Here is a 17,780-nt window from a genome sequence, read left to right on the forward strand (position 1 = left end):
GTGTACATCCATATTTGTCGGTACAGTCTAGTGTGATGTTTGCACAGCCTCTATGTTATTAATAGTGCTAACTGTCATGGACTCCTGAAGCCGAAATCCAAATGTAAGAAACGGTATGACCCTGCAGCTGATATGTATTATACAAAATTGGAAATCTCTAAACACGTCAGTAATGTTTATATACATTGTAGTACTATTTATTTGTTTCTAAATAGCCATATGTAAAAAAAAATATTGCATTTGGTTTTATTTAACAATGTAGGCCTTGAAGGTGAATTGTGTTCCTTTTGGGAATGCATGTCAAGTAAATACTGCTAAGGTGAGCTTTTTATGTTATACATGTTTTTTTCCCTTAAAGGGCTGGTAACACATTGCAGCTATCCCAGGAGGATTTGGAGATGTAAGTGTTTTTTTCCAGTGGAGTAAAGTAACTAAGTAGATTTACTCAAGTAGGCCTACTGTACTTAATTGCAATTTTGAGGGATTTGTACTTCTACTCCATTACAATTCAGAGGTAAATTGTGTACTTATGCTCCACTACATTTATTGAATATCTTTAGTTACTTTGCAGATTTGGATTAATGATGTGAAATATAATTAACACTTAAAAAAAATACGTTAGTTACAGTACATTTCACAAGCTACCCTGCACTACACAAAGGCATTTAAATTGGCTGCAGCTTTACCACCTGGATAACAATTACAAAGCATAAATAATTATAATCAAAACACATAATACGATTCTGAAATGGGCTAATCTGAATAAATGAGTACCAAATTCTGATGTTATAATAGTGTATTTAAGTTAACTGTAGTATTTATATTAAGTTCTTAAGTATCTGAGTTCTTCAAACACGAATGGTTGTTTCCCCCTTCTCCTTTTGGAGCGGGAAAACTACATGACCCACAATTCCTTTCATTTTGCACTCGTTTTAGCGTTGCCTAGTTACGAGGGCGCGTGCTTAATGTGAAAAGCTAACTTACTAGCTAACAGGAACACGGATATTCGTACTTTTTATTTAATTGCAACACTAAGTGCGCGCGTTGACTGCTTCTCAGTAAGTCTTTAGTCAGACTTTGTCGAGTTTTCATTAAGGAATAATGAAGGAAACAGAAAGTGAAGAGTTGTCCTCAGCGTCGCCTAGCTGCTGCCCCCCCCCAGGGTCCCACAGTGCCACCTTCCCGGCAGAGGCTCCGGGCTGCCAGGAGCTAGAGGAAAACAGAGACATGGAGGTAAGGATAACGCTACTTTAGCTGCTTAAACTAAATAAGAAACATGTGTTTTGTTGTCATACTTATTAGAAACACTGTTGTTGAACTGTTTCTTTTCTTTTATTGTTTTCATCATGACAAAAAGTAAGAGCAGTTTCAATTAAACCCCTTATGTGTTCTCTTATGCCACAGATAAAGCAGGTTACCTTGCACAAGAGGTCTGGGCAGGTAAAAGAACATAGCAAGGTCAAATGGTTGGATTTGTTTGCAATTTGTGCAATTTGTGCATCCATATTAAGCGTGTGTGTGTGTATTCTAATAAAGCTTTACGTTTAGTCTGTTTATGTTTACAGAAGGTAGGTGTTTTAAATGCTGAGGTGGTCTCCAGCTGTGTGTCCAACCTTGGACGCTTTGGCTCTGGGCTGCATCATTTGTACCACCACCTGTCATTGCCTGTAAGTGTTTGTCAAATAAATAGTCAAGCTTTTATGTATGTAGATTGTCTGAATTATCAAGACATTTGAATCATTTGACATTTCAAATCAGTGTGCATTCACATTATGTTATAGTTATGTTAACCGCTATCCTTGCAGTTTCTTTTGAGGCACATTTATTTAACAGAAGTTGTATTTTTCTTATTGTAGAGTCAAGATCTCAGTGACGTCTCGGTTTTATCCAAGTATGTCCACCTTGAAATGCTGGAACTGCCACATAACAAAATTAAAGGTGATTATTCTTTATTAAAGATGTATTTACATTGTAATATGTTTACTCTTCTGTTGCTGTCTTTATCCTATGTTCAACTGCTCTCACTTTTCTCAACTGCCAGATTTATCCTGTGTGAGCCACATGCCCTACCTCGTCACTCTGGATGCTTCTCACAACGAAATCTCCAGCTTCTTTGGATTCCAGCCCCCCATGAACCTAAAAGTAATGCAGGACCTTGAGCTGACAGGATAAGACCACATTTGATGGGCGGCTTGGGCTTTACCTTCTCTCGCTATTCCCTCCAGATAGGAATGAATTTCCATGGCCCACCATCTGTAGTCTCTTTGAATATGCGTATAAGGCATTAACTGCCCTTGAACGACAGTGGACTTTAGTGAATTCGAAAATTATTTTACATACTCCATCAATTCAGTCGGAAATAATTACTTCAGTGAAATGTAATGAACACTTTTTTAATATTGTTCTGCTTTTTTTTTCAGGAGGTCAATTTCTCCCACAACCGTATAACAAAAATGGAGGATTTGTCAGCCTATTCATCTCTTTGTAATCTTGATCTGGATTGTATCCTTATAAGGACTTACATTCATCCATATGCACTTGAACTTGCACACTTCCTCTCTCTTTGTCTTTGCATCTTTTCAACAAATGCATTATATTCAACTGCATGTTCCTTTTGTGATTATTTTTTAACACACCCATACTTAGACAACAGTCTCAGTGAGATCACTGGTCTTGAGCAATGTTTCAAGCTCACCCATCTCAGCGTGGCACAGAACAAGATCTCGAGGATCAGCGGCCTGCACAGCCTGCCTCTCACACACCTCTGCCTGGTAGGTGCTCCTCTATAACAGTCAGAAGTATGACCAACACAATGCTAATTCCAACACAACAATTCATACACACAGTTCTTTCAGGCACAGACATACACATAGTTTGTCTGTCTTTGCCAGAGCTTGTTGTGTTGTCTTTATATCATCTCCACACCCACAGTAGAGTTATTCTCTCTTTTTATGTATGTTTTACTCAATGTATGCTAAATCTCACCTATGTATGTTTGCCTCTGTATTCTGGCCCCTCTGTCTTTCTCTGTATGTCTCTGTTTTTGGCTGAATTTTTACATTCAGTAAAACCTTGGCCCCCTGATCGAGAATCACCATATGGTCCAACAGCAGGCATTTTCTCTCTCTCTTCTCTCCCTATCTCTCTGTCTCACTCTCTCTGTGTGTGTGAGTGTTTGTGAGTGTGTGTAATTGTGCACACATGCATGTTCTGTCCTTTATCAGTGTTTCCTCATTGTCGGCAGCCATCGGTCTGGCTGTGTGTGCCCCTGTCTGTGGCTTTGCTTTGGGACCAGCTGTTGGTGTTTGAGTGAGCCTGGACTGAGTTCACCACACACAAACACACACATACACAGACACAAACACACAGTCACACATACCTTGTCCATCCAGCATCCATCCAATCCCATCCCTGACCCCACTTCCTCACATGCTGGCTCCCTCAACAGCATAACCCTGTCAGCGCGTTTCCCTGCCCATCACTGCACTGACCCAGAGCTTCCAGGGAACAGCACCGTCACCCAGCCCTCTGACAGCTACCCTCTGCCAGGCAACATGCTTGGCAAGAGCAGGACGAGGTGTGGCCAGACGGGTGGATAACAACTTCAGTCAGTGGAATGGAGTGAGAGGCAGGCTGGGGACCCCGACAAGGGAGGAGTTCCTAGGTCTGGTTCTTTAGTTGGTTAGCGTGCTGCGCTAGCACCTCGCCAGCTGTTTGGCTGTCAGTCCTCACCTGTCAGGATTTAGCAGAGAGAGATAGGCCTGCCACTCAACTCAGCACTGAGGGGAAAGAAGGTTCAGGCAACCTGCAGAGCGACCGTAGCACGTCCTTAATATTTATAAGTGGGAACTGTTGGCTTTATATGAAGTAGAACAGTGGGTGAGAATCCACTTAGGTATGTGTGCATATTCATGAATATCACGTACTCGCTTCTTTAAATGTGTTCTCTTTCCGTTCTGTGTCCAGAGGGGAAACCAGCTGGAGAGGATTGAAGGGTTGGAGAATCTGAAGTGTCTGCAGGTTCTTGACTTGTCTCTGAACCGCATCACCAGCTTGTCTGGGCTCCTCAATCTCCACCTGCTGGGCTCCATCAATCTGGAGAAAAATATGGTATTGATCTTTGAGAATCTTCAAAAAAAACATCTCAACACCAAAAATCTGACATGTGATTAAGCTCATTTATTGTATGGGTTAAAAATTCAGACATAAATGCATATTTTCACTTAATTGACTGAAATTGTACTTTCACACTCAACATGTTTCCTAATTTAATAACTACGAATAAACTGGATGAACATGTGGTTTTGTTACAGATCAGTGAAATTCAGGAGTGCAAGCACATTCATGATATTTTCCTGTTGAGGGACCTCAACCTAGTGGGAAACCCTGTACAGGTAACCTAACCCTTTATTGACCACATGGTTCTGATATGAGAACATTTATTTTATATGTTGATATACTGTATACAGTTTTTGAAAGATGTCCTTTTTCCCTGCTTCTTCTCTTCTTTTGTTTCTGTACCAAGTCTGTTAGTACTTAAGGCTCTATGATGAACTCCACCTGTATGTGGCATTTCAAAATTGATGAGAGTTGGTTTCAAGTACATATTTATCATATGTTTTTTTGTTATACTACTATGTGACTGTAATTTGCAGGATCAGCCCGATTACAGACTGGCAGTCATCTTCCTCCTCCAACATCTGACTGTGCTGGACCAAGAGAAAGTCACTGTTGAAGAAAAGGTATAAATAAACATAACTATTTACTATTTCTTGACCAGAGGATCTGTTTTCACAGCAGACATACAGTTTCGAAATACCTGACCATGTTCTATCAGCATTCTGCACTAATCTCTACCATGCATCAGAGGTTGCTTACGACACTTTATTACTTTCCTTACATCCCAGGTGTCATCAGTAAACCAGTTTGACCCTCCTTTGGATGTGGTAGCAGCCCGGGATCACATGACCCACCTGGTGTATCAGCTGATGCAGCCTCAGGTGCTATATGACAGGTCGGTCCAAATACTGTGTTGTAACTATGATAACCTCTGAATGGTCCTCTGCTTTCTTTCTGCATATTAAGCTTCAAACAAAACCACCCAGTGAATTGAGTTAACTCTTTATTGAATGTGTTAAAAGAACTGAATGTGAGGGTTAAAGTCAAATGTGTTGATTAGTTATAATTATAAACATTTACAGCATGTGCAGCATTTATCTGCAGTGTTTCTGTGTTGCTCATATTTTCTACTCCCTAAAAGAAAATAATTAGTTCATGCATCAGCACTTTTTTTGAAAACATCTATCATCAGCAAATAAAATGCTGCAGCTACACTCAATTCACCGTTCTCCCCTGTGCTTCCTAGAAAGAGCACATCCATATTGCCCTACAGGGCTCCTCTTCATATTGACTGAGCACAACTCACAACTGGAGAAGTTGGTGCTCTTGCTTCAAGGTTATACTCAACTCATCTCAAAGAGATCATACCTGTAAATTATATCAGAAACCTGTGTGTGTGTGTGTGTGTGTGTGTGTGTGTGTGTGTGTGTGTGTGTGTGTGTGTGTGGTGTGTGTGTGTGTGTGTGTGTGTGTGTGTGTGTGTGTGTGTGTGTGTGTGTGTGTGTGTGTGTGTGTGTGTGTGTGTGTGTGTGTGTGTGTGTGTGTGTGTGTGTCTCCAACAGTACTATGCCTACTACAGACTCTCCATATCCTATGCTGGTTCTGACTGGTCCTCAGGGCTGTGGGAAGAGAGAGCTGACTCACAGACTGTGTCAGGAGCTGAACGAATACTTTGCCCATGGGTCAGTTTCTGTACACATGTCACTTGTCATGCATTGTCACAGTACTTGCAGGGATCCTAAATTAAATCACAAAATATAGAAAAATAAATAGAAAATCCACATTACATAATCATTAAATGTTGAAATAATTGATCTGCTCTGTGTTTTTTTAAGAAACGAAATGGTGTTATGTACAGTTTTCTTAAAAGTATTAGTGGTATGAAAAAGAAAAACAATAATTGTATTGAGTCTGGTTAGCTCTTAAGCTGCACATATCTGCAAATGGTAGCAACGATTCTTACTGTAGTAAAAGCAACCCTTTCAAGTGTCAATATGAAGAAAGGTTCATAACTTTTTGAAAAAGAACATCTGCTCCTGAATATATGAAAGGAAAGGTCAGACATTGTGAAGATAATAATGTACATATATATATATATATATATATATAGATGTACATTATTATTATATATATATATATTGTATATAGTAGTCCCAGGTGCCCAAACACTACCTATTAAATGTGGGGCCAAAACAGTACAGCAATATAGAAAATAACCTACATCCTAAAATACGGACTGAAATGTTCCAGAAACCCAAGGGTCCTGTCCCAGCTCATTGGCCCCTTTACTGGTTCTTTTAAGTTGTTGCAGACCTCGTCAATTATAGGGCTAAATATGTTCTATGAAATCTCAAGACTGTTTCTGTACTGTGTGTTTTTCCACAGAACCAGTCACACCACTAGGGGGCCTTACTTCGGGGAGGAGGATGGAATTGATTACCATTTTGTCAGTGAGGAAGATTTTCAGAACATGATTCACATGGTGCGTTCATTGCATTAGTTGAGATTTTGTTAACACCACAGACCCTGGGAGTGACCAACTGAGAACAAAATACACGTTTTAAAATGATTCAGAACTTAAAATAATATTGTACACTCAGTGTCATTATCATGCAAATCAATGAATACTCACCACAAGTTAATTAAATATGCACTAGGTTTTAAAACAATGTTTTATTGTTGTTGTGGTTGATTCAAGCCAATCACTGGCCAAAATGATTTGACTGGTTGAGATAAGTAATTTTCACTTGGATTGATTGAGTTTACTTTAACTGACTGATATTCAAATGACCACAGATGAATTGAGCCATTTTAATAAGGTGTAACGGCTGTATTAATGAAATATGTCTTAATGGATGACTCATCTCCTGCAACATTTTCCATGCTATTATTTGTTAGTCTGAGTCAACTAATAAAGAATGGGTTTTTAATCAAAAGAATGCATTGGAACATTTCCATGAAAACATTGTTTTTATTAGAGGGTCAGAAACTGCTAGGGTCTGTTTTTATGTACATGCTTAGTTTGTATTAGTGTTAATCAACAGCAAGTAGAACTGATTAATCAGACCAGGGTAGGAGAAATATGTGCTGAGGTTTTGCGGCCTTGGACACATTTGTTCTCCATCGTGTCCCTCTTGTCTAGCTGTGTGTTATGTAAGAGTGTTGGGGGATGATAGATGGAGGTCTGGGTCATGTAATGATTTACACAGAGCTGCCTTTGATGCTGGAATTGATTCCTTTTGTGCAGAGGAAGTGGACCAGGTTGTCTTTACAGTCTGCCTCTCCGTCTAGTTGATTTTTCCATTCTTCTTTTTCTGTTGTCAGCTACTTGGTTTATGGCCGTCCTGTCCTCCCTTTTTACACGACATGCTCTCACCTTTCATGTGTCAGCTGCTTTCTTCCTCTTTCACTTCTCCTCACCTCACATGTGTTTTTTAAGTGCATGCAATCATAACCTCTTGACCCTGCCTCTTGCGGCTGTTCACAATTAACCCCAATCAGCAGACAGTCCCCTGTACTTATTTTACTCCTTACTATGACGGAAATAGAAGGAACACCTGCTGTGCAATTGGTTCTGAACCGAATCCAACCCTGATAATATGGAATCATATGAAGCATGTTTGTTTGAGTGCTTTTCAATTACCCATTTAAGAAGGCCCATTATACAAAACATTTTTGAAGGACCTTAATTCCTGTTTGACCTAGTATTTTCAGAAGACACATTGTGTATCTAGAGTACATCATTGGTAAAAAGTCACTTAATTATAATGCGGTGAGTCACAGTAAATGTGTTTTATACATATTCTCATAATGTAGTGTCAGTCATACTGTATACTGTTTTAAAAGCGAAGGGGACAGAGTAAAAACCTTTTTTTGTAAAATAACGTCAAGTTAGGCTCGTGTTGCCATACAGTTCACTGCTACTGGTTCCACATATGGACATTTAATTGACAGGCCAGTTTTATTGTTGCTCTTATTGCTGAGGTTTCATATGTAGCAACCTCAAGTAATAGAGGAAAAATAAAGCAATGGAAAACACTTTAAAAACAATGCTCAAAAATTACATTTGTCCTAAAAGCTATTCCTTTTGTTTGGGAATAACACCAACATTCCTTTACTTTTGATGCCACAAACCAAAGAACAAGAATGTTTTGCTTCAGGGATTTTAAGTGTTTTAAAATGTACTCTTCAAAGAAAACTGCCTGGCTAAACATCAGACAACAGGTCAGGGGTCATGTGTGAGGAGTAACAAAGGGAGAGAGTTCGCCCTGACCACCAGGTCAAACGTTCAGTTCACAGGTGGGCAAAGGACTAAAGGTTGTTAATCTTGATAGAACATGCTGGGATTGTGTTACTTTGTCAAAAAATATGTCCGCTTTAGAAGATAAAATAGCTTCCGGACTGTGGTAACAATGATGAATAATGGGACAATAAAGCAGTCCACTAAAATGTTCTCTCTTTCTTTCTTTCCCCTTGTAACTGGTAGGGTAAGTTCATCCAGACCATGCAGTACGGAGGTCACAGCTACGGTCTGAGCAGAGAGGCCATAGAGGAAGTAGCCAGGGAGGGACTGGCCTGCTGTGTGCATATGGAGCTGGAGGTGCGTATGGAACATATTGAGTGAGAGTACATCAAGCACCATATGTTAAAAATGTGTCTAAAGCCAGTAGATTGTCAGAGAGTGGATTAAAGATCAGAGATATAGGATGCATACAAAGTCTTACAGGTTTACAACACATGCGAAATATACAGAATATAAACACCCTAATTGTAACAGAAGGTCCAACTGTTTGTCTTTGGTCGCAGGGTGTGTTCAGTCTGAAGAACAGCTACTTTGAGCCTCGATACATCCTGCTCATCCCCACCCAAATGGATAAGTACATGGGTCACCTGACAAGCCGGGATCTCTACACCCAAGCACAGATAGACATGGCGGTGTCACGTGTAGAGCTCTACGCAAATACTAACAGGCAACGACTGGGATTCTTCGATAATGTTATCCCCTGTGGTACGGCAAAGAAGCATTTTCCAATTCAAGTAATTGAATTGTGACGTAAATCTGTATATATTTATATAGTTTGATCCAGAATGAGGTTGTTTAGTGCATTACATAGGATAGTAATATCATTTTACATCCTTTAGTGGCTAATCTGATTAATTTTACTATTAAGTTAATGTAATTTTAATTGTAGTACAAATTGTAATTAAAGATACTGACAATTATTATTCAAAGCTAATAAAACACTTCAGAGGGGATAAATGTTCTTTCTACCTATTCAACCTTTGGATATAATGTTAGTAAGAGAAAAGGTATATTTGCTGTGATCGCTCTGTTCTCCTGCAGATTGTTAAAGTAGCTGCTGGCAGGGCTAAAAAAAGAGCCTTACCCAGGCTTAGATCAAACCAAGTGTCATTGCTGTAGCCTTGGATAAATTAACACACTTCACTTAAATCCATATACTACACTTTCAATCCAATTACCACATGCATTAAAGGCACGTAGCTGCAGAATAGCTGTGTTTATCATCCCCTCATGAAAGCACTCAGACATGTTAGCTGTTCTCTTAATGAGATGAACATACAGGGAGCGCGGAACCTCATCACTTTTATGCACTGCTAGCTAGCGCCTCATTACACGAAGGTCATCATCCCCATATCTTTGATTTATTACTGTTTGATGGGAGATGCATTGGCTCTGTTCACAACCACATTTTTTGTGTCGTGTGTGTGTGTGTGTGTGTGTGTGTGTGTGTGTGTGTGTGTGTGTGTGTGTGTGTGTGTGTGTGTGTGTGTGTGTGTGTGTGTGTGTGTGTGTGTGTGTGTGTGTGTGTGTGTGTGTGTGTGTGTGTGTGTGTGTGTGTGCGTGTGTGTGTGTGTGCACTTGTTTGTGTGAATAGATGATTGGGAAGAAGCCTACCAGTCACTGAGGCAGGTTGTGAAGGAGTACCTGTTGCTAGAGGAGCAGGAAGAAGGAGACAACAACAGAGGATCCCCTGACAACACCTCCAATGGTGTGTTTTTGATTGCTTGTTCAGATCATCATTAGCAGACTATTTTGTGATGCAAGACGCTGGCTGCATAGTGCAGTCCAGGGCACCTTGCAAGGCTTTTTTAATTTCCTTTTTTTTAATGGGCAATCAACCATTTTTTTAAATGCCAAAGAAAATGAACGTGACAGGAAATGTAAGGACAAATACATGCATAATATCTTCTGTGGCTCTGGAAAGCTTTGCAGTCAAGGGTTTCATTATGTGATGTTAAAATGAATTATTTTGTATCATGACCCATGCCAGACTCTAAGAGTCATCCAGTGTATCTGCTTTTATTGTACATACGTTTTGTGCCTGAATGTTATGTATGCTGTTACCATCATACACAGTATTACCAAGAAGTATTGATATACACCGTCCATCTCTTCCTCTCTCAGGTCACGAGCCCGAAGAGAAGCTACCCTCACCGAGGGCTGGATCCGGCGCACTTGCATCTCAGTCTGCCACACCTATTGACCCGTCAGATCCATCCTACAGGAACTATTTTACCAAGATCCAGGCAGAGCTCAGCCCTCAGAAGAACCCTGTTGTGAGTAACAATATGTCATATAAAATATGAATTTATCTTCCTTACTGTCGAACATCAAAGCTCCCTGGACCCACTATATTCCACTTTTCCCTCCTTTCTCCTATCTCATTTAATCACCCTTCACATGGACAACTGTTTCTCACCTGAAGTTCCTGTTTGTCTCCCCTTCCTTTTATCACTTCTACTCCTCCTCTTCCCTCTCCTCTGCAGGAGCTAGCTTCCATCCGGAGGCGAGAGCATCTGGTGAGAGAGGCTATGGTAGGGAAGAGTCCAGGGGTCTACAGCCAGCTCTTCAAAAGGTCCATCATAAGTACTCCGCTGCTCTCAATGATTAATTTCAAGTGGGCACACTTCACTGGGCTGAATTGGTTTAATTTGTGCACTTGTCCTAAATGGTTTGTTTAGGGTATTGTATGACCTTGAAGGTGAAGTGGCAGGTGGCCTCATTATTTGAATTTGAGTGTTTGTTAATATGATGGGCTTGTGTAGTGTGACTCTCTTCTCAGTTGTCCTAAAATATACCTGTCACCACTAATAACTAATCCACATCTGAATGAAAAGATATGAATGTAAAAAAAGAATGTTTCATATTCTTGATAGTCACTTAGAGCAATTATTGAATCCCATTTTTCTTTCTCAGCTCTGCTCAATCAGCACCATCATCCCTGCAGAATCCTGATCCCCATTTGAATGAGGCCAGCAGGTAAGAACACACACACAAATGCACAATTCATCTACACACACACTACTAATGCAGTCAACGGTACAGCCAGAGGTTACTGCATGAAAAAAACAGATGTATCATACCTTCTTCAAAGTTGTACAAGGTTTCGCTCTTTATGGTTTCTAAATTCATAATAATGGCTTTTTGATTTAAGATGCGGTGTATTATGAGCCAGAGCAAGCCTTATGGTTTCATTAAAACAATGTGAAGATTTAGGAGCAAGAAACTGCTTTAGTTGTAGTTATCTTTGCTCCCTGTGCCTGCTTTTAAAAACATATGTTCACTTTTATAGAACTCATTCTACTGGTGGTGGATATGTGAGGACAAATCTGAACGCACATGCTCAGCACACACTTGCTTACACACAAATACACACACTAATAAATTCTGGTTTTAGAGTTTTTGCTGCTTTTTCGACTCCCCTGTGTGTACACTTACTCTCAATAAACAGGCTTACTGCACGAATATGGATTTAATCAGACCTTGAAATAGTTTGTGTGGTGTGTGTGTGTTGTGAATGCAAAAGCACACACAGATTTCTTCACCTTTACAAATTAGCAAAAGATGACATTTAAGATACATGCATTAGATTCAGAGAATGTGGAGTCAAAATGAATTTGTTTCATGTTCTCAGAAGGTGAGTTTCACCAAAGTTCTGTCAACACGATGTGAGTGATTCGTGCCCCCAGTCTGTAACGTTAGCATTACTCAGCCCTTCAGAATTTCTATAAAAAATTCCAGACATCTTTCTCGCTGCCCTCTTAATAGGGATGTGTCTTTACTTGTGCAGGTCTGTCTCAAAGAAACAGAGGGTGCTTTTGTATTTCTCTGGTAGGCTTTTTTTGCTTATACTGTAAAAACACATGTCTGTTTGTGTCAGAGTGTGCTTGCTTGTGTGTATGCATCTACATTAACATCGCAGACATGTCTTAATTAGTCAATTAAATGGCAGAAATACATACCTGCTGGTTTGATAGTTTAAAACAAATAGTCAAACCCAAATGAGAGATCTTGGATATTGAGGAATACTTTTAAAAGTACTGTCAGTTGCGGGTGGTTTCAGCAATATGATAAAGCTTCCATAAGCACATTCTGCTGAAGTTTCTTAAAGCATTACCTCCCCTCTATCTATTTTTGGGCGTTTTTCCTCCTTTAATTTCTGGTCTCTTCAACAACCTAATTGTGGTTTCACTGCACACATCACACCTCTTGCTACCTGAACGTCTTCCTCCCTTTCCTCTCCTTGTCTGTCCCTTTTTCCCTCACCCTCTGTGGCTTGTCTTTTCCTCCATCCCTTCTTTTCCTCCCTTTCACAAGCAGCTCTGATGAGTCTCGTGCCAGTTCCGCGCTGACTGTGCCCGGTTCAGCTGGGGGCTTGAATGATTCAGTGGAGCCGCTAGACATATCTGTCCTGGGACACAACTTGGAAACACTCAAAGGTTATTACTGCTTTTTTGCTTTTGTTTTAATTCAGGGCATTTATGTGTTATGAATAGATACTGTAGGAAAGAGAGGAGAGATTCACGAGCAGCTAAAGGCCAGGGAAAAGACAGTTTAGCAAGTCATTTGTACACTTGTTCTGCATTAAGTTTTAACATGTTCCTATATTTCTCATATTCCAATTCATTTATAGTTTAAAAACAGTCTTCATTGTTTTTTAATGACCACTATTACAATTGATTATAAGATAAGTGAGCTGTCAGTAACTAAGTTCAAAAGATGTGTTGTTCTGGTTCCAGGTCTGTGCTTGCATCAAGTAAAATATTCCCTTTCCTTCCTCAGACCAAACTCCAGAAGCCACCCGTCCAGGCACAGATCTGCTAGATGTGGTCGTGTCTCCCTCCTCAGATAAACGTCCTGGATCCAACAACAAACCTATCCTGCCACCAATCCCTGCTGGGCGCAAGACCCCTGCATCTCCAAGCCCGGCTACGTCCCCCAGACCCAGCCCACACCCAGCAGGAGGGGAGGGCGGAGATGTAGACCGGGAGGGATAGCTCTTAAGGGTTCAGACTATCTGACAACTGACAAAGTTGTGAATCTTAAAGTCTGGTAGGCTTCTCAAAGCAACTGCTTTATGAAGGATACATTCATTTAAAATCAGATGAAATTAGATCAATCAATATATATGCATTATAGTCGTCAAACAAATATAAGCATTCCTCTCAAAGGTCTGTACCTGCAAAAGTTAAAAGAGGGCCGCAAACCACACATTTGTTGCTATCTTTACACAAACTACACAGCGTGTGATACATGGCGATACAGCCAAGACAAACACTTGTGGCGTCATCTGTCAGCACTAGTCTTTTCCTGTGAGCTGTCACTCGTGCAACAGCACGTCTGAATCTGCTGCACTTGCTATATATTATGTAAATGATGGTGTTAATGACCATATATAGAAGGGGACTTCAGTATAATTATAGGCAAAGTTGTTATTTTCCTCTTTCAAATTACTAGCTTACAGGCCTTAAGGTATGTAGCGTTGACATATATTATGATTAGAGCTCATACACTATTTGTGTTTATTATTTACTATTTATTTTGTTTTCAAAATAACATGTTCCATTCTTGACTAAAGGATCTGACTGTTTGTCTTGGAAAAGTGAATGTGTACAAACTGCGTGGTACATGTCATGTTTTATGAATGTAGCATACACTTTCCTGACAGTGAAGTGGCATTATATTTCCCACTGTTTAGTAATCTCATGAAATAGGGTTTGCCATTGACATCTGGATACTGATCTTTCATATGCAGCATAGAGCTCTTGTCACTGGATGATAAATACAACATTAATCTTTATCTATTCTAATGGGATTATTTATTCAACTGGAAATGCGTTCATATGGAAGTTGTTGACAGGTATTAAACAGTGAGCCATCACAAACAACTTTGTGTATCATTGTCAGTTTGTGTGTGCATGTGTAGCACACAGCCATGCAACTTGTGTGTTTGTGAATTTTGCACAATGTTCATTTTTGATTCACAGTAAATAGAAATTGTCATCTGTCACAGATGTATGCTTTGCTTATTTAGCTGGTGCCTCTGCCGGCAGTGTTGTGTATGCAGAGATTCTGCACCCACGCAAAACACACCTGGCCATCCATCACTGTCTGTCTTCCTCTCAGGCAGCAGATGTTGCAACCCTGTCATATTTATTTGGCAGTTTGAAACTAGACAGTGTGTTTTGGGCCTCTGGGGTCCAACCCACTTACTTTGCAGTCTGTGTCCTTTACTAAAGCTCATCATGGACTAACATGTCGGCCCCCTGTGCTTTAACATAACACTGGACACAGCTATATGCATGATAAAGGTTTGCCACAGCCTTTGAGCATATATAACATGAGGTAGAGATGGGAGGATGAGCGACTGGGAGCTTTGCAAATTCACCCTCTGACAATCTACTCTCAATGCATTCATTTCTCTGCTTACTATCTATTTTTCATGCGTCTGCACCTGTAATTGTCTGTCTGTTTTCCTACCTGTTTGCAGTGTTAGATTCAATGACTACGGGAGCTACTGGATATAAAAAACTATATAGAAAATCCTAATGTTTACAAAAACAAATGTGTTACAAGCAATGAAACTCTTGCATTAAACATTCTCAGTAGTTATCTGTAATATCAACAGTTGTATTCATCTCTCTCTGCAGGTGTCTGCATCACAAAACATCGCCCATAAAGAATGTTAAAACAGAATACAGTATGACTGTGCAACACACCGCTTTCCTCCCTTCACCAGCTGCTGTAAAATAAACATGTCCCACACTGTCATCTTGACTTAACTCAGCAATATTTCACCAAAGAGAAAAGAAAATCACGTTTTCTGGGAGAAACAAAAACTTGCATGCATCTAAGATTTGTGTCTGCAGGAAAGAGTCGTTGTGCGAGAGATATGCAGAAGCACGTTGTCAGTTTCAAAGCTTAAGTGCCTGATGTTGTGAATGTATTTGTTATGATGTTTGTAAGACATAAACTAGAGAAAGACAGAACATGAATCTATATTTTCATTCCAGAGAGGATTTTGTTAGAATTACCATAAATGGAAAGAAATAACAGCAATCATTACGACACCGAGCAGATATCACCTTTGTGTCTAATACTGCACCAGGAACTTGAGTAATAAAACTGTTAACATACACTTTTCTATTTAGTAAAAATAGATATAATCTGAAATGTCCTGTAATGTATTCAGTCATTTTCAGCAGTCAGCTTGAGTTTAATACAACGATAATCTTTCATTGCCAGAGCGATTTCCACATTCCATTTCAATCTGCCATCAAAGATTAAAGCTCCGACTTAAACCTGAGAGAGAGATGAAAAACAATCTGTGTTTGAATTGTATTTAATAGCAGCTTTAAATTATACCCCCTGGTTTAAAGCAGCAGTCATTTGTTACTACACAGGTCCCTGAGTTACAGCTAATTCCCCTACCTGGGGGTTTCCTTTTAAAGTGTCTTGGGAATAGGCAGTAGGGAAGCGGGGGGGGGGGGGGGGGGGGGGGGGGGGTTATGAGGTTGAGAATGGACTTGGAAAATAGTCTGTGAAAATATATAATATTTTACAAGCGCAGCTGTAAACGTGTAAACCAACCTTTGCACGTGTGCAGGGAGGAGCAGTGACACACCCACTCATTTCAAGTTTAAATGTACACATCCTTCCAACAGCGATAAAATGGTATTCTCTATCTTTGATGTTCTGCTCTTTGAAGAGAACCAGTATTATATGTACGTTTGCATTAGTAATTCTTCTAGTACAGATGAGGTTTTAATGTATTTTTCAACAGGCGGGTTGGTAAGGTCGAGGACAATAAGAGCCGACAGCTCCCAGGTGTTTTGGATTTGTGCTGAACTTGCTGTTTTTATTACTGGACATTTGATGGAAGTATGTTTGAGCATCGTGGATGACAAACTTTAGCTCTAACCTTCTTGTGCAGTGCTCTCCACTTTGAACTTTTTATCCTTTTATTTGATTCTTTCTCAGGCTCTCTCGAAGTGGTAGAAAGTTACTTTTAACATTTACTCAATACATGTACTTAAATGCAGTTTAAAAGTCCCTTGTACTTTACATATGTGTTTCTATTTGATGCTACTTAGATTCTTTTTACTCTTTTGTATTCATCTCCAACTATATTTACTTGCTACTTTACATATATAGATTATAAAAATAATCTGTCAGTAAAACACGATGCATCTTTCATTAGAATCAGCTCTCCAGGCAACATTAATCTGCTGATTAATTGTTCAACGAATAGTTATAATAAGTCAATAAGAAGATATCTCTGGTATACTCACCTTAGTTCACTTGTAAGATACCACGGCGCTCTCTACTCTCTCTTATAAACGTTTTATGTTTGATATATTTTGCAGATTTTATGTCTGTACTTTCACTAAACTTAATCTTGAATGCAGGACTTCAGTGCATTATGTGAATACTTCTTTCATCTCAGATTACAAACACACATCCTTTAAATCACATTTACATATAGACAGGCAGGAGGCAGTGTTCAAGGCACAGTAAGCAGCATTAGAATCAGTTTATCAGGTTGTCCAGTCCCCCTTTATAACCAACCAAAGGAACACTTCCCCTTAGGCCCTGACTTGAAGCTCTTATCTTTCCATGCAAAATATTTTCTTTCAGTATGCCATGATCCACCATTAGCATAAGGATGGTACACCTCAAGGGTACGAGCTACAGATAGGAGGCTGTTACAGATGGCGTGGACGTAGCAATGTCGACAGGAACACTCCGGATTTATCTCTGCAACCTTTCCCTCTCTGTGCTTTTAGAGGATGTGGGGATAGGTCAGGGTGGTGATATAATGAAAGCCTAAATAAGACGCACACACAACACACACCTCTGCATTAACTATGCCGCATGATGTGGCGCCACACTCAGTAACTATGGCAACGGCACACTGCACTGCACCTCCCTATATGTGTGTGTGTGTGTGCATAGCTCCTCACTGTGTTCCCCGCGGACAGATTAATTCCCTGCCAGATTCATTCCCTGTCAACTTGCTGAAACAAAAAGTTTCTGTTTTAATTACTTTGGTGCAGTGTCTCGCTTCATCCATCTATCTGTATAGTGTCTCCCTCTCCCTCTGACTGTCTCCCCCTCTCCTCCTTCACTCCTCCTCTTGCTCTCTAGTGTAATTAAAGACAGTCAGTGCGGATAATAGAACTGTAGTAGTGTGTAATTGCAATAATCAATACACAGTGCATACTAAGGAGCTCGCTATTCATCAATATACAGGCAGGATGTGTCAGGGAGCACACTTGGTCCTCATTGATTTACATGTTTTGTATGCTTTAATTGGTCATGGACATTTGATCATCTTTGAATATGTATATACTTGTGG

General features: G+C 39.9%; 1 protein-coding gene across 1 annotated transcript; it reads left to right on the forward strand.

The window, feature by feature from the left end:
• Window positions 1–997: 997 nt before the first annotated feature.
• On the forward strand, window positions 998–14,294 carry lrguk (leucine-rich repeats and guanylate kinase domain containing). The gene is made up of 21 exons (XM_034133575.1): window positions 998–1,233; window positions 1,405–1,440; window positions 1,566–1,667; window positions 1,857–1,938; window positions 2,042–2,142; window positions 2,421–2,502; window positions 2,647–2,771; window positions 3,967–4,110; window positions 4,314–4,394; window positions 4,656–4,742; window positions 4,908–5,014; window positions 5,682–5,801; window positions 6,505–6,601; window positions 8,606–8,719; window positions 8,926–9,127; window positions 10,017–10,130; window positions 10,547–10,698; window positions 10,909–10,997; window positions 11,339–11,401; window positions 12,743–12,861; window positions 13,205–14,294. Exons 1-21 carry the CDS (start codon window positions 1,102–1,104, stop codon window positions 13,417–13,419), a joined length of 2,364 nt encoding a protein of 787 aa, XP_033989466.1. The 5' UTR covers window positions 998–1,101; the 3' UTR covers window positions 13,420–14,294.
• The last annotated feature ends 3,486 nt before the right edge of the window (window positions 14,295–17,780 follow it).

Source organism: Trematomus bernacchii, unplaced genomic scaffold (assembly GCF_902827165.1).
Source record: "Trematomus bernacchii unplaced genomic scaffold, fTreBer1.1, whole genome shotgun sequence".
Classification (NCBI taxonomy): Eukaryota; Metazoa; Chordata; class Actinopteri; order Perciformes; family Nototheniidae; genus Trematomus; species Trematomus bernacchii.